At 40.8% G+C, this 27,665-nt stretch overlaps 2 protein-coding genes across 2 annotated transcripts in view; one reads left to right on the top strand and one right to left on the bottom strand.

Annotated features, from left to right (window-relative positions):
* Positions 1-17,949, bottom strand: part of Gtf2e1 (general transcription factor IIE subunit 1) — a 30,794-nt gene extending 12,845 nt beyond the window's left edge. Inside the window, 4 exon segments of the mRNA XM_021185568.2 lie at positions 716-789; positions 792-919; positions 13,896-14,368; positions 17,644-17,949. Of these exon segments, the coding sequence (XP_021041227.1) occupies positions 716-789; positions 792-919; positions 13,896-14,343 (650 nt within the window). The 5' untranslated portion in view covers positions 14,344-14,368; positions 17,644-17,949.
* Positions 17,950-18,058: 109 nt separating this feature from the next.
* The window catches only part of Rabl3 (RAB, member of RAS oncogene family like 3), a 33,650-nt gene continuing 24,043 nt past the window's right edge, over positions 18,059-27,665 (top strand). Inside the window, exons 1-2 of the mRNA XM_021184914.1 lie at positions 18,059-18,128; positions 20,007-20,098. Coding sequence (XP_021040573.1) covers positions 18,083-18,128; positions 20,007-20,098 — 138 coding nt within the window. The 5' untranslated portion in view covers positions 18,059-18,082. The remainder of the gene's footprint in view (positions 18,129-20,006; positions 20,099-27,665) is intronic.

Here is a 27,665-nt window from a genome sequence, read left to right on the forward strand (position 1 = left end):
ATATTCACACTCATACACGAACCCTAGCTTTTAATTTTTAAATATGTGTATGTGTGAGAATATATGTGTGGGTGCTGGAGGCAGGGTCAGGGAGGAAGATCAACAAAATACAAGGTATGCATGCAAAGACCACAACAAAACTTACATGCTAATTTAAAAACAAACAAAAATCTATAGGAAGACGCTAAATTCTCGAAAGAGTTTTGGCCTTTGAGAGTTGACTAGAAGCCAGCAGTGGTGTCACATGCCTTTAATCACAGTACTCAGGAGGTAGAGGCAGATTGATCTCTGAGTTCAAGGTCACCCTGGTCTACAAAACTGGTTCCAGAGTAGCCAGGGCTACTCAGAGAAGCCCTACCGTGATGGAGTAGGAGTAGAAAGGAGGGTGGGTTAAATAGGAAAATTCAAATATTCTCATGAGGCACAACTAATTTAGAACCAGCTATGAATTGGCTAAGTGCTGCAGGCGGCAGCAGAGCAGTGGCTGAGGTGAAAACGACTATTTAAAGATTCTTGCCACAGGCCTACTTTCCACTGCATTCAGTACGAACTAATGTGAGTACAGGCAGGAGTTAATAAGACAGGCACGGCAGAACCTGGAACCTCTGTGACATCTGAGTCTGCAGTCTCCTGGTAAATACTCATTCTAGCCTCCAAAGTTAAAGCCAGCACAGGTTTTAAAAGGCTCTTGGTAAAGTGCAAGGGTTCCACTTACCTTTGCTTCAGTGCTGGGATTTCCGTGGGTTCTGGTTCAAGTATTTCATAGGCCAAGTTTACATCCTCTGTCTCTCCCGAAGCAATGCATAAATGGGCTCAATTTGTTCATTAAATCTTGCCAAAAGCGTGCGAGCATCTTTTTTGGGCATTGCTGATTCATCTTCTTCTACCTCTGTATGGCAAAAGGTGCAGCGGAAAGTTCCTACAGAAAAGTCAAGTCTCAGGTCAGAAGAGGGAAATGTTCAAGATAAGCCCAAGCTCCACGCCTCCAATGTTTGAGTAAAACCTCCAAACACAAACAGGTCAGAAGAACTGATTTTCTTCAAGATTCTATAATTTTCTGTCATATTCATCATAGATCTGTCCATCTCTATATATGTCCATCATTTTATGCTGAAATCTCACAAATAAGTTTTTGAAAATCACATTTCTAACATGTTTACATTTAGCTTACAGCAAATTATGCACACCTTACTGTTGAATTTGTATAGCATTGAAAAAGTATAACATAAAAACAAAAATTCTAGGCCTCTAGGTCCAGGCTTGAGAATGTGACCTTTGTGACTCAATGCTCCAAGGCATGCTAATCATAAAACAGATAGCAACATTCCTCCACCCACCCACTTCCTGGGTTCAGGAGTGTTTGTTCAAAAGAAGGTCACCCTGACAGGTCATGGAACCCACTATGCAAATGTGCTATTGTTAGAGGCTCATAGAAACTGCCTTGAGAAATAACTTCCACATCTTCATGACTCTTAACTGGTATTTTTGGTATTTTCCAACAACACCCTCCCCACTCCCTTGAGTTGTGGTTTCTTCCTTTAAATACCCACTTTCCCAGATACTCTGGGCCCACGGTCCTCTAACCCTGTGTCATGTATGACTGTGGGCCCCAGAGCACACCTGGAATAAAAGTCCTCTTGTGGTTTGCATCAAGACTGTTTCTAGTGAATGATTTGGGGTATCGTCACCTCTCATGAGTCAGAACGTGGGGGAGTCCTCATGTTATGGGTCTTTCAGCGTGAAATAGTAAAGGCAATACATGCTACGCTGGCAGTGCCTGGCTGGCCTGCTCTCATCACAGCAGACTCTCTGACCCGGTACTCCAAAATCTCTCCATGCAGCTCGCTACCATGTCAGCCCCACACTTCTAAATTCTCTCAGCCTTTTGGAGTGCACTTCTTGAAAATTCATACTTTGCCGCCATACCTTTCTCTCTGGAACCCAGTTGAGCTGCCACGTGAAGGAAAACACCACACAAACTTAGTTCAGAATCAACAGGTAACTCAATCTCTGGGCGTAACAACTAGCATCCTAATCTTATAAACCATATTAAATAAAAATCCTCTGGTGACGATCTACATATTGCCCTTCAAGCTGCCCAGTTTGGGTTCCAGAGAGAAAAGTATAGAGGCAAAGCATAGGTCTGCAAGAAGTGCACCCCAAAAGGCTGAGAGAATTTAGAAGCATGGGGCTGGCGTGGTAGCAACCTGCCAATAGGAACTTAGCGAGCCGGTGGAGAGATTTTGGAGCACCAGGTCAGAGAGTTTGCTGAGATGAGAGTAGGCCGGCCAGGCACTCACTGCCAGCGTAGTGTGGATTGCCTTTACTATTTCATGCTACAATTTGTATGCCTTTCTAACAGCTTTCTTCATACATTGCACATTTGGTTAATTATTATTTTGGAAAAAGCCAAATAAATAGCTAAAACTAAAAGCTTTTAGTGGTCCTACATATTGTTAAAGTACTATTTCTTCTACTTTTCTTCTTTTTTAGAATTTATTTTTTAACTGTGTGTTTGTGTATGCACACATATATATGTATGTGCAGGTGCCTTCAAAGTCAGAAGACAGTAATGGGTTCTGAAGCCTAAGTTACAGGAGGTTGTACCTGCTGATACAGGCGCTGGAAACAAAATTCCGATTCTCTGCAAGGGCAGCAAGTCCTCTTAAGCAGTGAACCACCTCTCTGCGGACTACTGTTCCATGTCTACAAACCATTGATATTTAAAGAAATGTATTCCGTGTCAAACTTAAAGTTCGAGGAACTTATTTTTTGTTTCCATACCCCTTACATTCAACACAGAAGAGTGATGTCAAAGAACTGTGCCCTAGTTTTCATCACTACTGTTAACTAAGCGTGGGCTCCACTGTAGCCTTCATAAGCGTGCTCCTTGATCTTTCGGTTCTCCCTCCCCAGGCCCAGGACCCTGTACCACCCTTGATATTGCCCTATCCTTCTGCTCTAAAGTGAAGTCTATCTGAAAGCTTGGTCTCTAACACCCTCAGAATAATATCTAAACTTCTCACCTTACATTAAACTTACACTCAAACACTGCAGAATGTTGGTCCCAAAACACTGTAATCCAACCACAAACAGCTCTGATTAACAATTATTTAAACAGAGCTGCTTCTGAGGCACAATCGCGCACTTTTTGAGCTGTTCACTAATTCTGGGAAGGGCTAGCAGAACTAAGGCTCTCAAGAGATTTATGATTTATACAAAGTCATACAGCAATACAAGAAAACAACAGCACCTTTAACTACTGTACCTTGAGTGTTTACAAAGTACTGGGTAACATTAACCTTTGGCATTTGCATTACTATGTCCAGATAAAGGTGTAAAATACGCAAGTTCTGACAGCCTCAGCAGTTTTGGGTCAAGGTTACATAACAAGGTGGGTGATGGGGAAGAATCAAATCAGATCAACTATTATGCTAAAACTACTGTCTTACAGTCTACACACTAATATAAATGCATTTCCAGTTTGGCCTTATTCCCAGGGATATGAATTCTTCCTTTTCTACAGAATTTACCTGAGGGATTAAGAAAGATAATTAAGTACTAGTGCAGGACACATAGCAAGGACCAGCCCCTCCTCTCCTCTCTTTCCCAGCAACAGAGTAAACAAACTAGGCATTTCTACTTCAATGTGACACCAAATCCTACAGACATGTTCCAGTTGAATATATTTCCATGCCTCCAGCCCCATATCCAAGAATAAGTGAGTACTTTGGTCATGCATCACTCTTCCTGATTTTCTGTATCTATCCCAGATTGGGGAGAGAGGCAGGGAGCCCCTCAAAGCTAGGAGGTTGTGGTCCAGTACTTACAGCTAGGCTGTGGGTTTTGTTGTTGTTTGTGTCAGAAAAAAAAAAAAAAAAAAAAAAACTCACATCAGATGTTACCATCATGGAAGTGAGTCAGGACTGAGCCTCATAGAATCCTACCTGAGAAACAACAACAGCATGGACATTGTAAAACCATGCCAATTTCCCAGTGAACATGAGCTACTACGACTGAGTCTTTACTGATTAGTTTCAGCCTTTTACTCTTCTAGCCATAGATATAAAATTTATTAAAATACCCAATCAGAGTATTACCCCCATTTTTCTTCAAAAACTGTAAATGAGGTTTATTTTAATGTGTGTGTATGTACAGTCACATGTGAATCCACACGTACATGCCAGAGTGTGAGAGTACAGAGAAGTCCATTCTCTCTTCCCACCCAGAATGTAGGTCCCATGGGTCAAACTAGTGTTCTCAGGCTTGGAGGCAGGTGCTTTTATCCACTAGGCCTTGCAACAAACAGAGAAGCCCATTTTTTTTTTAAATCCTCTAGAAAATTACCAAATAAAAGCCCATATCCTCTAAGTCCTTCAAGCATCATGTACTGAAAAAAGGGAACACACCTCCTGACCTGTAACTCCTCTTGCTAAAGAAGCACGCATAAACATAAGTTTGTTTGCTATATACACATCTGACTGATGAACAACATAAAGACTGCAGTAGGCAGGGCTGGGAGGAGAGCTCAGACAGTAGGCAGAACGCTTGCAGTGAGAGTCTGAGGACCTGAGAGCCCCATTCTATAACCCAGGTTTACAGAAGAACAAGCAGGGCATGGAGCATGTCCTCTAATTCCAGTACTGGCAAGATCGGCAGATCCCTGAGGCTCAATGACCAGCCTGCCTATCCCCTAGGCAAGTCCCATGCCAGGGAAACATAGGACTTAAAAAAACAAACAAACAAACAAACAAAATACTGCATCTGAGGAACCAACACTAGAGGTTGTACTTTCCTGCATACAAACCAACAGGCATGCAACAAAACCCACCAGAATAATCAACTCAACAAGCATACCTTTACTTGCCCACATCTCTTTTTTGATAAAAGACATCAAGTGAGAACTGCTATGACTAAACCACTCTGTACTAAGCTGTTCAGACTGCCAAGTACGAGAGAAGAGATTAGAATTGAAACCCAGTGCCCCATTCCATCTTTCCACATATAAAACCAAGGCAAAACTACTGAAGCAAAGCCATGTCAGAGAGAACATGCAAGACAGATCTTACAATGTGGGAGCAGAGAGAAAAGGAAAGCTGTACAAATTCTGTGGGCAAAGCTGGACAATGATGGAACTGACATTGTCAAAAAAAGATGGGGTATCTATTCTCACTAACTATTAAAGAAGAAAGCGGCTTAATAAATATTCCTATGTATTCACCAGAGACAAGTCTGCATAATAATACTGTCCATGTTTGACATATATGGGAATAAAGACTTATAGATACTAAGTTAACAGTATTACACTAACCCTGGATTCCATCTGAACCATGCATCTTTTCTCCAACTTACAATCTCTAGCGGCTCTAATCCAACAAATTTTTCCCATGTAGCTATGAAGTCCTCTCTTCTTAAGAAGGAAGAGAAAAGAGGAGATCTTGTATTAAACGATTTAACAAGCATTAAGTGCCCGTCACATGGCTGGCATTTACTTAGCTGACCATTAACCTATTACGTTTGCTAGAAGGATCAAAGTAAATCCAATTGCAAATACACATTTGAAGCAGGGAGAAAAAGATCCTTGTACCAATAGGCATTTCAAAACGATTTTAGGGCCATCTATTTGATAGTACAGCAATGCCCCAGCTCTGTAATGAAGGCAAGTCACACTTCAAAGGGAGTGAGAAAGGAAGGGAAGAGATATATCTATACCATTTTAAATTTCCAAATATAAGAACAAAACTGAATTCGGAGTGAAGAAGACAGGAGACTTGGAACAAAGGAGTAAAGGAAAAACAATCAAAAGGTCTCCGAAAGCTAGGAAACAGAAGACAACTGCTGAGGGTGATGCTGGCCTGTGCTGTGCCACATTATCATTTTAACTAATGCTACCCATCAAGTGAGGAATCAGCCAAGGAAACACTAAGCACAAACAAACCCAAAGTGAAAAGACTGTTTGCCATCCTTCCTTTGACAGTGAAGTGCTTGGGACATACAAAATTAAGAAAAGGGGCAGAGATATCAGATGATGACACTTAGGGGTACAAGACAGATAATAAGAGTCAAATCTCAGACAGCTAATTATTGAAGATTACCATCTTCTCTCTTCCTCCAAGTATAGACAATCAAAGGGTACCTGCCCCTGGCCAGGACTCACTGTCCAAGATCTATCAAACGTTTCCATCAAACATGGATAGCACTTAACCATCTTCCCACCTCGTAGGTTAAATTAAAAAATAATAAAATAAGAGATTAAATTAAAAAATCAAAATAGGTCCAGCTGCTTTGATAAAATGCAGTGCTGTCATGAGTCATTCATTACACAGCCCACATCCTCAAGGCTGGACAAGAAGATCACATAACTACTGCACATAAACTTCAACCAAAAACAGTAGGTCTGAGGTCCTCACACCTTTCCACACTATGCTTTCTTAATCTACCCAATCCTATTCCGCACTATTCCTGGCACTCAAGATCAAATAGATAGATAGATAGATAGATAGATAGATAGATAGATAGATAGATAGATAACATATATTATTGGAATAACGTAAGTATTATGAAAAAAGGAAGGAGGATAGAGAAAAAACAGTGAAGGAACTAGGATATTATTTCATTTCTTATACAAGGAATTCAAGGGAGTCATGTCTGGACACTTCAAAGAAGTAAAAAAGGGGAGAAAGTCACATAGGTATTTGGGCAGTAAGGATGGCTCTTACAAAAAGGCAAGCAAGCCCATCCCCACTACTCATAAGATTAAAATAAGATGGCTGCTGTGAATATGGGACAGAGGGAGAAATAGTCCCAAATCTGCAAGACCTCTGTGTAGGACTGACTTTTCTGAGTATGGAAGATCGGGAGCATTCTGAAAGGACAATTGCCATGACCTGATGTGCTCTTTAAGAGTCATCAGCTACCACCTACTTCTTCATAGCGCTTACCCTCTCACTTCGTCACAGTTACAGGCTTTAAATTCAAGAGTTCACTTAGGAGGATACATATATCAAAATATTAAGTAAATATTGAAATCTCAAAAAGTCACCTTTTATTCTGTCCAATTTTCAAACTACTTTCCTAATGCAAATGGTTTCAGTTTAACTGGATATCGGAAAATAGATGATATCTAACAAACATGACAGCAACAGTTATATATTTCATGATTGTACCTATCATAAAAATAAATTAGTCCATCCCTTAACAATTCATTGTACAACACTGAAGAAATAAATGTATATATAAAAGGCCAAGATAAGACAGGTTTAGCTTTTTTTTTTTTAAAAACCGAGGAGATATTAAATATACTGATGATATACAAAATACAATGCCTACCAGCAGAGTGATTTTATCAAGGAAGCCGGCTTTGGTCCTCCCTCAAATGGACATTTAGCTAGTCTCACCAACAATTATTCCTAGGTTCTGGAACTCATTATAAAGAGGGGGAAATGCAGCATGCCTGGAGGACAAATTAAAAGACTGACAACATAAACGATGGTACTTAGATGACTGCCAAAGCTCCCAACACGTTTCTAAATTAGGCTCAATCAAATTCATCTCAAAATGTAGTAGGCAGGCACAAAGTCTGAGGTTTTGGCATATTTGAAAGACAATAATCAACTGAATATTATGTCAGAATCAAAACCAAAAGGCACCTCTTCACATGTTAGTTATCAACATACAAAAAAAAAAAAAAAAAAAACCTAAACAGAGCTCTCAAACTGTCAAGATCAAAAGCCAGGTGTGGTCATGTATGACTTCAATCTCGGCTCTCAATAGGTAGAGGCAGGCCTGGTCTACACAGCAGGTCAGCCAAAGCTACATAGTGAGACCCTGTCTCAAAACAAACAGGCAGACAAGACAACAAAAGATCAAAGGTAGAGTTGAGGGGCTGGGATGATGGTTCAGCGCTTAAGAGCAGTTGCTGCTTCTGAGAGGCTACTGTGGGTTGCCAGCTTCCATACCGCTAGGTAGCTTAGAACCCCCTGTAACTCCAACTCTGGAGGCACTGATAGCTCCTTTTGCACATATCCTCCGAGAGACACACACACACAGAGTTAGAGCAAGTGAGCAAGAGAGAGAGAGAGAATTAAAAATAAATAAATCATTTTAAAAATAGAACAGAATTTTAAAATAAAAAATGTAAAGTTTAGAATATTGCTGTTTACCATATTTCCATAACTTTTGTGTTGTGCTTATGTACATGGTGTACGTACATGTGTGCATGTGCGTATGTGCAGGCAGACACACCCACATTTACACTGATGAGAGAAAAGGTCACTGGATAGTCCTCTCTGTCACGGCTTTATTCCCTTGAGGCGCTATTACTGAACCAACAGTTTGCTGTTTTGGCTATGCTGGCCGGCTGGCCTGCAAGTTCCCTGGACTTTGCCCTACCACACTAGTTGAAGCTACAAACATGTGCAGCCAGCACCAGCTTTCACAAGGGTACCTGGGATTTGAACACAAGTCCTCACACTGCAGCAAATATTCTCTCCCATCCCTTCCCTTCTTCCAATCGGTAGCTTTTTGACATAATTCTCTAATTAATACCACTTGGGGATGATTTCTAAGAAGGACTCGGGAATTAAGCAAATAATCCTAGATGTCTTCTGAGTTTGTGCTTTCATGACAGGGACAGCAAACACTGATTACAAAACATCCATCTCCTGCTCCAAGCAGTAAGAGATGAAGACAGGGAAAAGTAACCTGTCCCATCTAATGTGTTAAGGCAAACATTAACACATCAGCAAGTTTCACAAATGCCGAACCCTAACAGTTTAGATGTCAAGTTTACTTGAACATTCTAAATTACTCCTAACTCATCAAGAGAGGTCTATTCCCATTGCTGACTTTGAGACAGACTCTTACTCTTTAGCCTAGGATGGCCTGGAACTTACTAGTTCAGGCTAGCCTTGAACTTACAACCATCATCCTATCTTGGCCTTCTGAGATCCAAGATTACAAGTGTGAACCTCTATCCTCAATTACTGTTGGCTATTTTGAGTTATATAACTAAAGATTTTATTTAGCTAGTAAACACTTCATGCTAATTTTAAAATCGACTATATTTTTCCAGGGAAGCACAGAAAATAAGCTAACTCCCACAAAAGGTAACGACACACCTCTCTGATATTTTGTGTAGAACATCCTAGCAGTCTTTTCATCCCTAAACTTGTGATATTCCTTTGTAGATCTTCCACCTCCAACAGTACAACATATGCATGTGTGGTACCTAGATGCACATCATTTGATGACTTAACTATATCATCTCTAATTGCTGATGTTAAGATCTTATTACATGCTGGGCGGTGGTAGCGCACACCTTTAATCCCGGCACTTGGAAGGCAGAGGCAAGTGGATTTCTGAGTTAGAGGCCAGCCTGGTCTAGAGAGTAGACCAGGACAGGACAGCCAGGGCTACACAGAGAAACCCTGTCTCGAAAAAACCAACCAAACAAAAAAAGATCTTATTACATATATGTATTCCTTTAAGAATTTCCAATACCCCCATCTCAAAGTTAATTTAAAATGGGTTTTTGGTGGTCTCTGCCAATCAGTAATACTATTGTAATAATCAGGAATCAAGGCTTCCAACACATTTCTCATTCTAACACTAGAGAATTTTATTCCACTTACAGGAAAACCACAGTGCCACATACACATTTTAGAAGCCACAAACTACATTCTATTAGCAATAATCTTAATGAAAAAAATTTAAGCAAGAATAAAACACAAGGGGGCTGGAGAGATGGCTCAGCGGTTAAGAGCACTGACTGCTCTTGCGAAGGTCCTGAGTTCAAATCCCAGCAACCACATAGTGGCTCACAACCATCTGTAATGGAATCTGATGCCCTCTTCTTGTGTGTCTGAAGACAGCTATAGTGTACTCACATACATAAAATAAATAATTCTTTAAAAAAAAAAGAATAAAACACAATATATACAAAAGAATACAATGCATCATATTTACAAAGGGTAGGGGGAAACTCTCATATAGCAGGGAAGCCAGACTATTAACTATATCTGAACACTATCAAAAGAACCAAGAATATGGTACCTTAAGGAACCAAGGGACCAAAAATATTCTAAGCTACAATAATAAATATAGGTAATATATAAAAAGGCCAGTGGTTTTGTTGGTGATTTCTTTTTTTCTCCTTGAAAATTTTTCTCTGAAATTATGGGTGCATATTTTTAAATTAAAATGGAAAACAGAAAGCTATTTCCACTCCATCTAACCCTAACATATAAAAACAGACTAACACACATTGCTAAACTTAACTCAGAAGTGCCATTAGCTGCATCACATGTGGCAGAGAGTGTCAGGATGGAAATACTAAGTCTACTTACATTGTTAGAAAGCTTGCTAAATCTGAACCATGCACTTAGGAACCACAAGATGCTATTCTGCTGCTCTGAGGGATTTCATGTCATGTCTGTTTTAATTATATAACCTCCCCATATTTCTGGAACTGAAACAGCTATTTTTGTCTGATTAAACTTCTGAAACCCAGAACTGGTGGGCAAAGACTACTGAGGCTTGTCCAATCTGCAGCCCACTAGCCATATGCTAACTATGAATGCAGTCCAAAAAAAAAAATCATAAATTTACTTAAAACATCTTTAGGGTTTTGGTTTTTGGGATTGGGTTTTTTTTTCCCCTTTTTTTTTTTTTTGGCAACTGCACTACAATGAACCCTGTGATGACCAAGTTGTGTTGCCAGTTAATTGTTGGCCATATTGAAAGCTACTCCAAATGAAATTAAAAAAAAAAAAAAAAAGGTCTACATATACCAAACATCCACAGGTACAGTGGAGTCAGAAAGACCAAAGGCAAAGCATAAGTGGATCTACAAACCTGTAGGAAAGGGGGAGAGGGGTAGAGAAAAACGATACTGGAGTAGGATCATTGGCCTATACGTGACTTAATAAAATAATCCTACCACTCACTGAGTCCAGACCTCCCCATGCTCCTGGGGAGTTCACCTAGGAGTTCATCCTTTTGTTCACTGGCAAACAGCTGCCCATACATTTTGAGTTAAGAACTTTTTATCAAAAGTAAAGCAATATGGGAGGCTCCAAATCCAACTACTGAGGGTTCCCTGATGGCTAAAATAGACCACGGTTCAACCTAAGAGCCTCTGAGGAAGAAACAGAAACAGAAGCTCAGCATGTCCCTCGCTTGGCTAGTGAATGACACAGGACTAAAACAGTGCTTCTCAACCCGTGGGTCACGAGCCCACCCAAGGCTGCAGACATCCTGCAGATCAGATATTTACATTATGATTCATAACAGTAGCAAAATCACAGTTATGAAGTAGTAACAAAATTTCATGGTTGGGGGTCACCACAACATAAGGAGCTGATTATAGGGTCACAGCTTTAGGAAGATTGAGAACCTCTGACCTAGGACCTAGGTGGAGGCAGAAGGATCAGGAATTCAAGGTCATCCTCAGCTACATAGCAAGTTCAAGGCCAGACAGAGCTACCTGAGTCCCTTTCTCAAAACACAAACAAACAAAAGAAGGTCTTTGATTATATCTATCACTAGACCTATCACGATACTAGAGGCATCAAGACCCTCCAGTATCAACTTGAAAATAGGATAACTTTGAGCTGTGCAGAAGACTGAAAGCGGTATTCAAATTTAAACAGTGCATAAACATTATCAGAATAAGGACACTGCAATCTGCTAACATTTACTTCCCCTTTTCTCCATAAGAGAAGTAGAAGAGATAAAAGTAAGCAAAACAGGAAGGAGGTGGGGTGGGACCAAGAATTTCTAAAGAGGATATACAGAGAAAGGAAGAATGGGGGTGGGGGGTACTAATAGTTTAAGGATTAAAAAATGCTTATTATCTGTGAATTAACGAGTAGACTGGGGCCTACTATCAGCCAATCAGCACAATCTTGTCCTTTGGTAAAGCCCAATAAAAGCCACGTTACTATCAGATGGCAAGTGCACTCAAAAACTTGAGTCTTTAACTGATTACAGATTTCCAGCTATGATAAGTCAGGCTGCACCACGAGCAAAATGGTCCCAACTGAGCTTCAGAGCGCTTGCTCTGGATGACACCGTCGGTTAAGTGAGTGACTTTTCTTGCGCTCCCACACCCGCTCTTCCCACACTCATGCTGACTATCAACTTCATACTGAAAATGCAGTCTTTGTTCAGACTGACTACAACACACTTGCTTCAGCTTCAGACTGCTTTCTGAGAAAAATCTTTTCATGCCTTTACCCTATCTCAAGGCCTTGGTTCTAATAAACTCTATCTCTCCATGTAAAGCAGGCCAACCTTTCCAAAGGCTATCTGTTGATTATAACTAGTTCCTCACTCTAATTCCTTTGGTATAATCAAACAATGGTTACATCCAGCCTGGTAATTAAGATTTTCTTTATGGTCAAGATCTCGCAGCCAAGTACCCTACTTCATACTTATAAATACTAGGGGGCCTGAGGTAGAATTGATTACCAAGAGTTCAAGGCCAGCCTGAATAACATAATTGGCTCTTGGTCATCTTGGACTATAGTGTAGACTCTAGCTTGGAAAAAAAAAACAAAAAATAAATAAATAAATAAGATTTCTCCTAATTAGGTGTGGGCCTTTGAATGAGAAATGTTCCCCATAGGCTGTTGACAGTATAATTTGGGGAGGTTAATCTTTAAGACGTGAAACCTTGCCAGAGAAGGATGTCTCTGGGGTGAGACTTTTGAGAGTTTATATTATCAGTCCACCTATAGCTAATTGCCCCAGTTTCATGTAAATGAAGATATATCTTAGCTTGCCATTCCAACCGCCTGCCACCATGCCTTCTCCACCATTATGGGCTCTCCCTCTCGAACTGTCAACCAAAATAAACTTTTCCTTTCATCAGTACTGGACATGCTGTTTTACCACAGTAACAAAAATAACCAATGTACTAGGCAAGGCAGGGGAGCCATAATCATAGCATTCTGGAGACTTTGAGCAGAAGGATCAATAGGAGTTCAAGGTCAACACTGAGTTCAAGTACGTTCCAGTCTGAGTAACAGGGAGAGACCATGTCTCAAAAAGCAAAGGACAACAACCAAACCAAAAACAAAACCCCTCTCCTAGATAAAGCAAGGTCATAAGACAAAACTGTCCCACCAAGGATATGACAAAACTTGCCTCATGCTTAGTTTGAAATTAACCATTTAACCCAGCACTTTATGTTTCTTGTGTTAATGTCATATATTCTGTATTTTTGGAAAACACTGTTCAAAACTTGTAATGAAAATTCTTAAAAATAAAGTATCTGTCTAAATGAGGCAAATTATGTATGTTGTTAACAATTCTTTTCCACTAATTGATTGGTACTACTGATCCATTTGTTAAGTTAAAAAGGGTTCCCCTCTTATTTGATCTGGCTAATTCTCATTTAATCTTTTGCGTCTCAGCTAGTCCTTCTTCTAGAGACCTTCCCCACACGCAGATCACACATCCTAGTTACACACTCCTAACAGCACAATGCATGTCCACGAGCAACTCTCAAGCTCATTATGTGTGATATGCTCATGAGCTGCTCTGTCAGTGACGGACATAAATAGACAGACACCAAAAGAATATGCTTAAGAATGAGGTCACAAGTAAAGTCAGAATAACCACAAAGAAGTAGAGAACTCAATCTTTCAGATCAGGCTGCCACAGTAAATAAAATCTGGGATGGGGGAGGGAGGAGCTCAGGAGAGCCATTAGTGAGAAAACTCCATGGAAAAGTAACCTTCTGAAGGAAAACGGCACTGCAAAAGACTGCATGCCGAGTCGCACTAACCTATTTACTCCTAGAAAGTCTACGATTGGCTTACAATTTAGAACAACTGAAATTAAAAAAGGGTACACAGCTTACTTTGATTCATCATGTGGGAAGGTCTCACCTGTCATGGGATCAAACAGTTGATTGGCTTCTAGGTCAGTGAAAGTGCTGCAGCAGACAGGACATTTGAAGGAAGCCCGATTGGTGGAATTTCTCTCATCTGTTTCAATCCTCCTTCTCATGTGGTCCAGCTTATATTTCACTACGTTAACAAGAGTGCGGTAATTGATGAAGTAGTAGTTATNGCGGGTGGTCTTCCCATCTGCAGCAGTCTCTACCCTCATTCTGCATTTGATGAACTTGTCTCCCTTTAAATTATTCAAAACGGATCGAAGTTGCTTCCGATCAAACTTGAGCAGCTCCAGCATGTCCTCTTCTTTTACACAGGGGTTCCGTATCAAGATGTCCAAGGCCAACACATGCTCAATGCCATAAAAGCCCCGGATGACATACTTGGCTAGCCGCTTCAATGCCGCTGGAACTTCAGTGAGAACATCTGGGTCTGCCATCTTAAACAGTAAGCTTCACCTTCAACTACATTGGATTGAGGGGAAGGGGATTAGTAGGCATGAGGACATAATAATTTACAATTCTACAACAGTCTCCTACTGTCATTATTTTTAAAGTGCCACAAAAGCATTCAAACATGGCTTTAAAAGACTTCTAGCACATAAGCATTTAACAGAAATTCAGGATTTTCCTCTATAGTACACCTAAAATACTTGACATAGTTATTTTAAGGTTCAACAATATGCTTGATTCCAAAATATCTATCTGTTATTTCTGACAATTATATATCAACCCCACTTTATTTCACAAAGAGAAACAAAGAAAGCTCTGGGAGTGCTCACAGTTCTTAATGGCATGTTCTCTAAAAATGGCTGGAAATCCAGAGGGTCCTAGCAATTACACTAGATTTCATTTCTCTTCAGTAAAACTTTCCTGCTAAGATTCAAGAATGTTTTTCATATTCACAACTTTCACAATGATCTCACACACCACACACACAGACACACACACAGACACACACACTAATAAATACATAAGTAACTGCCAGCCAGGAGGGGTGTCTAACAAAATTAAGGACTGCCATAACTGAAAGAAATTAATGCTAAGATCAAAGTGCATTACCAACTTTTAAGTCATATCTGATCAAGTAAGCACCTTTTATATTTTAAAAAATGGAGGGAGTTGAAGAAGTAAGACACCCTTAAATAGTGGGTCCCTTGAAGAGCACAGCAGAAGCGGACTACATAGAAGGTCTAGGCCATAGGCCTGAGTTGTTCTCTCAAGTCTCTCACACAGCACAGCACTTGGACCCCAGTCAGACGAGCAGTTTGGGTGCTGTAGGAGCCTGAAAAGTCCTTAAACAAGTTCAAGCTACGCTTTACTCTCAAAAGGAAACATGGTGCTTGTGATTAGTGAACATGTTCAGTGGGGGCCTAAAAGAACTTATTAACTAGGCTAGCTTTCATGTAACTTCAGTATGACCCATATTGAAACTAGCCAGCCTATTCACACTGACTATGCTTCAGATTTCTCTAAGATATAGGAAAATTTTAATAGACATCCCCCTGAACTATTTCTAAGAAGTTATATTGTCATTAATATCAGTTTCAACTGAACTTTTAATTTGAACTCTGAAGTAACCAACCCTATCAGATGTAATGCTTTATTCTGTAAGAAATGTTGTAATATCTGCAATACATCCTAAATAATCAGTGTACACAAGTATGTTATAAGGTCATATCTATAATAAAGGAAAAATAAAGTTAGTTACAACATATACAACACCAGGCAGAGCATTGTAGACACAGCACTGTACATACACACAGAGAAAACAAGGCAACACCTGGATTTACTAGTCTAAACCTGGCAACCTCAAAGTCTTTGTCACCCTAGATATTTAAATAGGTCTGGGTTCACTGCCACCTCGAATCCCAAGCACAGCACCAGATACACTTTGACCGCCTTTCCAATTTCACCTACACAGTGTACTTACTAAGAACCACGTTTTGCTTTCTGCATGCTCAGCAGCTGACAGAATAGGACATAACGGCCTCAGAAACACGCAAAAGGCCGAAGGACAGATGCACAGCCTATTGTTTTCTGACTTCCTTTCCATTGCTTTGCTCTCCTCTGTCCCACCTCAGACACTGTATGCTCCAGACCATTGGTTCTCAACCCTGACTGTAAAGCAATCACCTAGGCAACATTTTTAAGTTTACTAACACTGGGCCCCATTCCCAAGAGTTCTGATTCAGCTACTATAGAAGGGCCAGATTAGGAACGCAGCTACTTTTAAAATCCCTTTAGATTACTCTAATGTGCAACAAGTCCCTGATCATTGCTCTAATCTGTCCCATGGCCATGGCCATTTTGTATCCTTCGAATGAACATCCTGCATGGAGACGACTAGTACTTGCTATTCAGCCTGTTTCCTCTGTCTGATACTCCTCTGGGTGTCCTGAAAATCAGTACAAAGGAACGTTATCAATACTCTTCCAGCCAATAGTTTGAAGCTTGGAAATCCCAGGTCAGTTTCTTAGTGTCAGCCCCAGAAAATCCACAGCCTTCGTTTCTTCACATATAATTTAAAGAGCCTTTCTCACACAGGGCCTTTGCTCCTTCACCACATCCCCAATTAAGATAAATCAAGAGTATTCAATCTCTGGGCTTCTTAAAGCTCCTTAAATCAAGTTCTAAAACTGACAGCCCATACAGAATGTTTTCAACAACTTTATGAATTGGTTGTCGACCTTTTAAAATCTTGGGTGCCTATAAATCCCAACTGCCCATTCCTCTTGCAGATTGGAAGTAAATGACCAAAGTAAGCCCACGTTCCTATATTAGCTAGTTTCTATGGCAGGTGACACTTAAGTAACTGCTCTGTCTATGGAGGCTTCTTGGTGTGGTAGCTAGTGGTCTTCATTTATCTTCTTCTCTTCACAGTAGTCAGGCATCTCCCAACTTCACCTTACCCAGTCCAGATCTAGATTCTAATTGTAAAAACGTTTAAGGACTACTGTGCCCCTGAGGTGGAACTGGGAGAATCAAAATCAAAATCACTCTGCTTTTTTAGCAAAGTCATCCTCATATCCACCCTCAGCCCTCAAAGCTAAGCCCAAACCTTTCTCCTACTGTAGTTAGGCTTTGGGTAATGTTTCCTGGCCTTCTCAAAACCCCAACAGTGGCATCTAACACTCTCCCTCTCATTTCCTCAGAATTTGTACAGTTTCTACTTCGATGGCCTCTTGTTCATCAATGCTAGCGCCTAGCATATTCTACTCAGATACCTGAACTTTCAATACATCCTCTGGGCACGTGTTCTTGTAGCACATCCATCCTGCCAGCTTCCACACAAATCACTTGTTTCACACCTGCATCCCAATAATGAGCGCTATAAGCCATCTTTTTTTTTTTTTTTAAATTTAACTTGTAATTGCTTTAAGCAAGGAGCTACTACATTAAACTTGTGATTTTTGAAAAAACTATGCTGGATGAAAAGGGATTAAAAAAAAAAAAACAAAGTGGGTGCAGGAAGCCCTTTTAGTTAGACTATTTTTAAATACTACTTCCCAAGTTCTAGAAGAACGTGGATCCTACAGAGCCTCTACAGTTTTCTGTTATTGTATTTTACGAACTCTCCATCCCTTCGTCCTTTAAGGGGCCCACGACGGAGACAGCTCCGGACCTAGGTGGCCTCCACCAGCTGTGTTCAGACATGTCCAGACCCCGAGACCCCACAGTCCCTCAGACGCGCCCAGGGGCTTCCCGGGCCACACTCGACGCCGCCAAGCCCGTCCTACCCGAGGTCGCACATGGGCCGCTCCGGGGCAATGGTTCTTTAGAAGACTAAGAAGAGGACCAAAGCAAGAGGTGGCCGAGGAGAGGGGACTAGCCAAGGAAGGGGACGGATAGAAGAAACCATGAAATGCCACGCCGGGTCAGAAACCGGGAACAAGGACCGGGGAATGAGGTTTACCCAAGTGGATGCTCGGAACACTCCCACTACAGCCGCCCTCAGCACCTCAACTACCGGCTTCAGCCCGCCCACGCCACTTGCGAGACAAGGACGAACGCCTAATTCCTGCGACCGGTTTGGAAACCGCCCGCTAATCCGCACCGCGAAGCTTTCGATCAGTCATGCTCTGACCGACCAATGAGATGATTTGCCCTGCCCACAAGCCCTGCGCTGATTGGTGAGAATCCAGGAACGGGCGTCAACCTCAAGGAAATCGTGGCAAGATGGCGTCCCTGGATCGGGTGAAGGTTCTGGTGTTGGGAGACTCAGGTGAGCGGCTTAACCCACGTCTGGGACAACCAACACGCCCGAGCTTCCCAACACCCCTCTCTCTTCGCTGTTTACCCCCAAGCTGCCTAGCGCTTAGGTCGACGGCTGAAATTCCTTTCAAGACCTTAAAACTACACTTCCCAGAGGACTTTGCTCCTTTTGTCGACGTGGTGGCGTGGCGGGAGGTGGGGGGCGCGGAGTCCAGGGGTGGAAAAGGGAATAGTTCCACTCACTATCACTCCTAGTGACCCTCTAGGAAGAATTTTGCTTCCTGTCCCCACAACCCTAGGCTCTACTAGCCTAGAAGTTTTGGTTCCAGAGAGGGGAGTGCTCCTACCAGGAGCCACAAGAAACATTTCAGCCCTTCCACTGCAAGCTTTGTTGCTGGGGAGTGGGGTGCGGGGTAAGACTTGGTCACACTAAGTAGTCCTGACTAACGTAGAACTAGCTATGTATATCAGGCTGGTCTAAAACTCACTATATAAACAAGGCAGGCCTAAAATGAAGAGATACACCTGCCTTTGCCACTGTATTAGTCAGGGTTCTCTAGAGTCACAGAACTTATGGGTAGTTTCTTATAGTAAGGGAGTTTGTTGATGACCTACGGTCTGTAGCCCAACTCCCCAACAATGGTCAGCAGCAGCTGTGAATGGAAGTCCAAGGATCTAGCAGTTGCTCAGTCCCACAAGGCAAGCAAACGAATAAGAGTCTTCCTCCTTCCAATGTCCTTAAGTAGGTCTCCAGCAGAAGGTGTAGCCCAGATTAAAGGTGTGTGCCACCCTGTCTGGTGCTGGGACTTGCTTTGTCCCAGATGACCTTGATTGAACTCAGAGATCTCCTTACCTTAGTCTCCTGGGATTCATAGCCACTATGCCTCAAGATCCAGGTCAGAAACTTGAATCTCTCAGCCTCGAAATCAGGATCACAGTGAACCCTCCAATTCTGGATTGTAGTTCATTCCAGATATAGTCCAGCTGACAACCAGGAATAGCCACTACAGCCGCCAACCTTCTTTAAGACAAGCTCTCCCCTTGGCCTAGAGCCCCTAGGCTAAGGCTGTCAGGCCAGCAAACATCAGGGAATGCCTCTCTCTGCCTCCCCAGCACTGACATTAGAGATGTGTGCCTCTTTGCCTGGCTGCTGTGTGTGGACACAACTTGGGTTCTCATGCTTGTAGGGCAAGCACTGAGCCCCATGCGGTTCTTTTGTTTGTTTGTTTTTAAGTACACTTTGTATATGATCACAATAACAACATGGTAATAGAAAAAGCCATATGGCTGGCAATAGTGGTCTAAGGTGATGTTGTTGTTTGTTTGTTTTTTATATTTTCTCAGTTTTTGGTAATAGAGTTTTTATAATAAAAACTAAATATGAATGATAGGTCTATATATAACATTGCACAACAAAGAGATTTCCCAAGTTTTTGATACAATTAACAACAGCCAGGTAAATGAATGAGTGGCGCCACACCCATAAATAAAAGACTCGTAGCCATGTAAGTAGAAGACTCGTCTCTTTCCTCTCCACCTAGCTCTTGAAGTGGTGCCCTTTAGTGTTAATGGAAAGATTGCCTGAGCCCAAGAGATCTAATAGGAGGTGAAGCATTGCTTCAAAAGTAATAGGCATGATGAAGTAAAGATAGTGGAATTATCATCATCGTCATTCAGAGGATAAGTCTGGGACCATGTGGTTAGCTGCTTTTTTTCAAACTTATATGTAGGCACTAAAGTCCTATGAGTGTGGTATCATGGCATCATGGATCCTGTCACGGGAGGTATTCAAACAATTTGTTAGATGTTCCCTGGCTTGGAAGAGGTGGTATAAATGCCCCATTTAGGGTTCTATGTTCAGTTGACTAGAGACCTTGTATCTTTACAGGTGTTGGGAAATCTTCACTCGTCCATCTTCTGTGCCACAATCAAGTGTTAGGAAATCCGTCATGGACTGTGGGCTGCTCGGTGGATATCAGAGTACGTGTTCTTGTTTAGTTTTTCTTTATCATACTAAGCATAAGTCCTTCAGACCCCGTGATTAAATTATAGGATTTAATTACAATTAACACTAATAACTGGGATTGATTTAGCTCCCACTGTGTGTCAGTACTGTCATTCCTTATTTCATCTTTCTCAAACTATGAAATACAAACACAGAAACTCAGTCATAAAGGAGTAAACAACAACCAAATTCATTCAACTCATGAGAAGCAAAAGTAACACGTGAGCCCAGTTGTCTGATTGCACAGGCTTTTATTTTAATCACTAGATTTGGAGTGATAATGTTAATATCCTCCATAAATAATAAAGTTAGTATTTTCCATAAATAGTTCTGCCTAAAGCTATAACTCTTAACACTGCACATTTGGACCTAGTCACACCATGTAAAGGCAAAAGCTTCCAGAGCCTTGAGCAGACTGTCTGTTCTGTGTCACAGTTAGGTACTCGATACAGTTTCCACTAAATTAAGTCATAATGTTTAATTCTGGGGAAGTCTGTCATCTGTTGGCACGTTTTGTTACCATTGAATTAAGAACAAGTACAGGGCCTTGTTACAACACCTCACCAGGCCAACACCCTTGCTGTTGAGGCTAAGGACCCAAGTTCAGTTCCCACCGATTCACATGGTGGAAACAAGAACCAACTCCAGCAAGCTGTCCTCTGGCTTTCACATATATGCCCTGGCACATGCACTCCCACAAACATACACACAGTAAACAAAGGAAATGGGAACATTTTTTTTTCTTTTTTAAAGATTTATTTACTTATTATGTGTAAGGACACCATAGCTGTCTTCAGAAACCCCAGAAGAGGGTTACAAGTCACCATGTGGTTGCTGGGATTTGAACTCAGGACCTTCGGAAAAGCAGTCAGTGCTCTTACCTGCTGAGCCATCTCTCCAGCCCCGGGAACAAATTAAGAAGTGATAGTTATATTACTAGCTGTTTTCCTCTGTTCTTTGATGCTGTGTGGTGTAGTCTCTGACATACTGATTAAAATTTTTCTATTCAATTAGTTATTATTCCTTCTTAAGGGAATTTCTTTTCTCCAGCTGCTTTTAAGAGATTGTGTGTGTGTGTGTGTGTGTGTGTGTGTACTGTTTTGCCGTAATGCTAACCTAACTTATGTCTTGGTCTACCTCAGTTTTCTACTCAGAAGTCCTGCTCAGGATGCCCTCTCCTCTGTCTGTCTGTCTGTCTGTCTGTCTTCATTCCCTCTACCCATTTTCTAGTAGATTTGTTGTTTTTAACTTTGAGCTCCATCCTCATATATCCTTTTTTTTCTTCATTTTTTTCACTGCCTTCTGGAATATGCATTCATACCTGCCTTCCAGTTGACTAAACATCTCTCAACTGTGCTTAATATAATATTAATATATAGACTCTGTTTTTCAAATAATATACGTTAAATTCAATAACAACTTTTTTATCAGTATTCAAGTTTTTCAAAATCTTAGTTTTCCTTGTGGATTTCATTTTTAATTAATGTGTTTTTCACAGTCATTTTGTAGTTTCTTTTAGATTATAGTTTGGTTTTTTAGGGTAAACATCCTATCTGTTATATAAGTTATTCTACTTTATACAGAAATACATCTTGTATGATTTGTAATTCTTGGAAAATGTTCTATCCTTTATAGATTTTTTTTTATAAGCATCAACATTTGCTCAAATGTATGTCTGTGTACCACATGTGTGCAGTGCCTACAGAGGCTAGAAGAAGATACTAGATCCCCTGGGACTGGAGTTACCATGGAGCTGCCCTGTGTGGATTCTGTGAAGAGAACCCAGGTCCTTTGAAAGACTAGCCGGTGCTCTTAACCAGTAGCCATCTTCCCAGCTCTATGTCCACATTTTTCTAAGGAACCCACGTGCCTCTTTATGGAAGCCTTGTGTGCTATTCTGTGCAAGGATCCTTGTTTCCTTTTGCCTTTGTTGCTGCCAGAGCTCTAGCAATTTCAGTGGCACTGAGTTTCTATCTCAGCATCCCTGTGGCATCTGAGCCTCATGGCTTCCCACCACCCAGGCCTGAGGCTTCCACTTTATGCATATCTTCTATCTATTCTGCAGCAGCCCACCCACAGTCCCTGACCTCTGGGGACAGTTCTTATAGCCTCCTCCTCCCCTAACTGAGGAGCTCATCAAGGGTTCCCATTTCAAGATGAAAATGGCAGTAGGGTCCTTATCACTCCCCCCCACATCCTTAAAAGCTGGAAAATGAGTTCGCTATTCCTGTACAGCAGTGAGACTCCAGGCACTTGCTTGAAGCTGTCTGTATCCATGTCCTCTCCACAGTGTTTCTTCATTTCCAGCATCTAGACATTTCCCTTCCTTTCTCTTTCTCTCTCACTAGTTTATGTTCTCTCTCTCTCCCTTTCTCCTTCCTCCCTCTCAAAATACTTCTATAGCATTTCTTTGAGTTTGAAGTAGAAATGGACAGTATCATTTTAGCTTACTGTGTTCTTACATTCTCAGCTACGCAAGAAAACCAGGTTCTAAGCAATGAATTCAAATGCAGTTTTGTTTAGGTTTGAGAGACCCAGTGACAGGTTCTGACAGCCCTTTCTTTAGACTTTACTAACTCCCTTCCTGTGAAAGATCACAGCACATTAGAAAGAAACTTAGATCCTGGATCAATTACCTTTCTACTTAAAGAGTTACCTTAAACTAATCAATATACCTCCTGAGGCCTACTTATATCATTTATAAGAGAGAAGAAAATTACATCGTACCTAGCTTTGACATAGTTTTCTGCCCCCTCCTTCTATCCTAGCCCAGCCTGTATTCCTGTCCCCACCCAGGGCCAGGTAGGTTCATGAGATCATCTTCTGTCTTCTGCACTTTGACTATGTCTTATTAAAGTGGCTAAAATCCAGGACGTTTTAGAATAGGTGTGCCTGTAAGAATTACCTGTATTTCATTCCCAATCCCAGGGGAGGTTTTTAGTATACAACAGTAAGCACAGAGTCTATATAGGATTTATATTGGTTTGTGGTGTTAGGGATTTGTGCATACCAAAGAGCACTTTACCACGGAGTTATATCCTAGCCCAGATGTAGAATTTCTTGTACATATATATATTATTTTAAAAGTTTCCTGTGCTAGTTTTTTGATGAGAGTTTGTATCCTAAATGGCTATTGAATTTTATTTATTCTGCCTTCATAATAATCATTATTTTCCTGCTTTACTCTGTTTCTTGATTTTATACATTAAACACACCTTGCCATCCTGTACTAACTCCAAGCCTTTCTCTCTGTCTGTCTGTCTGTCTTTGTCTCTCTGTGTGTGCATGTGTCTCTCTTAGATTCTTTTATACACTTACTTTTATTTGTCTAGGGTGTTTTACCTATTTTTTATAGCTATGTAGCACATGAACTGGAGTTACAGCCTGCTGTCCTCGGCCCTGTGGGTACTGAGAACCAAACCCAGGTCCTTTGGGAGAGCAGCTAGTGTGAGCTTTTAACCCTGAGCCATCTCTCCAGCCCTGTCCTCTCCAAGCTGGTCTTGACATATTAGTCTAGAACAGTTTTCTAGTATCTAGAATCAGTTATCTAGGATTTTTTCAGATATTTGCACCCAAATTCATGAGAAGTATTACGTGACCTTTTTCTGTTTCTTTGTGGGGTTTTGATACTGTGCTAACCTGTTCTTCCAAAGAGCTTTATAAGATTGATGCTATTTATCATTTGAATTTACAAGTGAAACTAACTATGTGAGTTAAATAATAAGTGAAACTAACTAATATTCTATGTGAGAAGTTTTTAAGTTCAATAAAGAAAACAAGAAATTGATGGCATTTCTTCCCATGTCAATTTTGGAGATTTGTGTTTGGAAAAGAATTTGTTCATATCAAGCAAATTGCTAAACATTGTTTCTCTGCCTTAGTTGCTTTTAATGAGACAATTCAACAATACAACCACTACTGCAAATCCTATAAAATCTATAGGCCAGTTAGTATCTATAGTATAGATGATTTTCTCTTTTTCTTTCTTTTTATTCTGGTATAAGTAACTGATGGCCTTGCTTTTAAAATGTATATTTATATATGGGGCATATGTAACATGGCACACATGTGGAGGGCAGAGAACCAGTTGCCGGAGTGTTTTCTTCTTCCCCCCCCCTATGGGATCTGGAAATTGAACTCAGGTTCTTAGAGTTAGTAGCAAGCCAGAGTGAGTTGTATTCTCTTGATCACTTTTGCCATGGTCTAGCAAAGACAAGTTTCAGTTTTGTTGTTTTCTTTCTATGCTTTGTGTTTTTTAGGGGGTGGGGGTATATGTGCACATGTGTGTAGGCACATATGCAAGGTGGCGTGGGAAAATGGGAACTTATATGTGGAAGCCAGAAGTTAACCTTGCGTGGCATTCCTCAGGAACCATCCATCTTGTCTTTTAAGACGGGGTCTCTCTTTGGCCTGGAGCTCACCAAGTGGGCTAGGCTGTCTGGCCAGCAAACCCCAGGAAGCCATCAGTCTCTGCCTACCCTACTTTGGGATTATGAGGGCATGCAACCACACCCAGCTTTGAAAACACAGGTGCTGGGAGAGGGAACTCCGGCCCTCATGCTTGCCCATCGAGGACTTCACCGGCTGAGCAGTCTCTCCATCCCTGTATTTGTTTTGACTTTCACAGTAAAGCCCATGCCTCTTTAGATTTAATTTACTCTCCTTTTCAAGCTCCTCCTTGAAATGAGTAGTTGCTTCATTGATTTCTTTCAATCTTCTTATAGAGCTCTGAGGCACCCAAACGGCTGTCTAAACACAGTGTCAGCTGCCTCGTTACCATTCAATTCAAAATATTGTCTAATTTCCATTGTGATTTCTCCTTTGGCTCATTTGTTATTTCAAATGTGCTTCCAATTTCCAAACATTTGACAGTGTTGATGATCTTGTAATTGCTGGTTTCTAGTTTACATTCACTGTGCTCGGAGAATATCTACTATATAATTCCTTCCTTTAATAATTCCTTGACTGAGATTTCCTTATGTCTTGTTTTAGGGTCGGTTTTGTTAATTATTTGTTAAGTAGCTCATTTCTAAGTCAGAAAGTAAGCACACATGCGTTCTCTGTCATTACTGTGTGCAGTGTTCTGACCATTACATCAAGCTTAGTAAGCATTTTGTTTAATTATCTCTGCTGGATTACTTTTTTTTAATCCGTTTCATCATTTTTAAGGAATAAATGTTAAAATCTTTCACTATGTCAATTTGTCTTTTGTTGTTGTTTAATTCTGCCTGTTTTGATATTATATGCTAGTTTGAGATTGGTTTTTGGTTTTTTTAATTTTTGTTTTTTGAATTTTGCTTTATTAGATAGTTTCTTTATTTACATTTCAAATGTTATCCCCTTTCCCAGTTTCCCCTCCAGAAACCCCCTCCTCCTGCTTCTATGAGGAACTACCAGACTGATTTCCAGAGTGGTTGTACAAGCTTGCAATCCTACCAGCAATGGAGGAGTGTTCCTCTTTCTCCATATCCTTGCCAGCATCTGCTGTCACCTGAGTTTTTGATCTTAGCCATTCTGACTGGTGTGAGGTGGAATCTCAGGGTTGTTTTGAGTTGCATTTCCCTGATATTTTTATTAGGGTTATTTGGTTTTCTGGAGTGTAACTTCTTGAGTTCTTTGTATATATTGGATATTAGCCCTCTATCAGATATAGGATTGGTAAAGACTTTTTTCCCAATCTCTTGGTTGCCATTTTCTTATTGACAGTGTCCTTTGCCTTACAGAAGCGTTGGAATTTTATGAGGTCTTATTTGTCGATTGTTGATCTTAGAGCATTTGTGGTCTGTTCAGGAAATTTTCCCCTGTGCCCATGTGTTCAAGGCTCTTCCCCACTTTCTCTTCTATTAGTTTCAGTGTATCTGGTTTTATGTGGAGGTCCTTGATCCACTTGGACTCAAGCTTTGTACAAGGAGATAAGAATGGATCGATCTGCATTCTTCCACATGCTGACTGACAGTTGAACCAGCACCATTTGTTGAAAATGCTGTCTTTTTTCTACTGGATAGTTTTAGCTCCTTTGTCAAAGATCAAGTGGTCATAGATGTGCGGGTTCATTTCTGGGTCTCCAATTCTATTCCATTGATCTACCTGCCTGTCTCTGTACCAATACCATGCAGTTTTTATCACTATTGCTCTGCAATACAGCTTGAGGTCAGGAATGGTGATTCCCCCAGAAATTCTTTTATTGTTGAGTATAGTTTTCGGTATCCTGGGTTGTTGTTTTGTTTTGTTTTTTTGGTTTTTTGGTTTTTTTTAATTCCAAATGAATTTGCAAATTGCTCTTTCTTTTTTATTTATTTTTTTTTTTTAATTTTTTTATTAGGTAATTTCCTCATTTACATTTCCAATGCTATCCCAAAAGTCCCCCCCCCCCCCCCCCCCCCCCACTCCCCTACCCACCCACACCCACTTTTTGGCCCTGGTGTCCCCCTGTACTGAAGCATATAAAGTTTGCAAGTCCAATGGGCCTCTTTCCAGTGATGGCCAACTAGGCCATCTTTTGATACATATGCAGCTAGAGTCAAGAGCTCCGGGGTACTGGTTAGTTCATAATGTTGTTCCACCTATAGGGTTGCAGATCCCTTTAGCTCCTTGGGTACTTTCTCTAGCTCCTCCATTGGGGGCCCTGTGATCCATCCAATAGCTGACTGTGAGCATACACTTCTGTGTTTGCTAGGCAGCTCTTTCTAACTATGAAGAATTGAGTTGAATTTTGATGGGGATTGCATTGAATCTGTAGAGCCATCTCTCCAGCCCCTGAGATTGTTTATTTTGCCTGAAGGATTTCAGGGCGTTTGAACTCAAGTTTTCAGACCTATGCAACAAGCACTTTTACCTACTGAGCAGTCTTACTGGCCCCTGGATTTAACTTTCTATCACTGCAATGTGTCTGTTTTCTGTCTGGCAGTGTTTGTTTCTTGAAGTTTAAGTTCTCTGATCCTGAAATGGTTTAAACAACTATTTTTAGTGTTTCTGTACTGCATCTTTTTCCATCTTTCATTTAACTGTTTAAATGTCATGTCTTTCTAATGTGTCTCCTGCTAGGTAGGACAGAGACAAATTTTATTTTAATGGTCAGACCGGTAGATTTTGTCCTTTCAATAGATCTTGTTCTGGATATTCTAATCTAGAGATATACCTGGCCCTGAGGAATCTGCATTTTAAGAACCATCTAAGATGACTTAAGTAGAGATAAGTGGGATGCTAAATCAGTTTTCCAGATGAATGTAGAGGTGCAATGGCTACCCTAGATGCTCACCAAAAACCTGCTAGCAACTGGCAATAATAACAGAGAGAAGGGAGTATAAATAGCAGTCCAGACTCCAAAGGACACAAATCTCTTAGGTAATGGTAGAGTAATTAACTGAAGCAGTTTTGGAGATAAGCAAAGCATTTCATATTTTCAACACAGAAATAAGATCGTCAAAGAATAAACAGCATCTAAGCAGGCGTAGAGTTGTTTCTTCAGAATCCAAGAGGGCATACAGAGTCATTTCTTCAGAATCTAAGAGGGCATACAGAGTCATTTCTTCAGAATCTAAG

Source organism: Mus caroli, chromosome 16, assembly GCF_900094665.2.
Source record: "Mus caroli chromosome 16, CAROLI_EIJ_v1.1, whole genome shotgun sequence".
NCBI classification, from domain to species: Eukaryota; Metazoa; Chordata; class Mammalia; order Rodentia; family Muridae; genus Mus; species Mus caroli.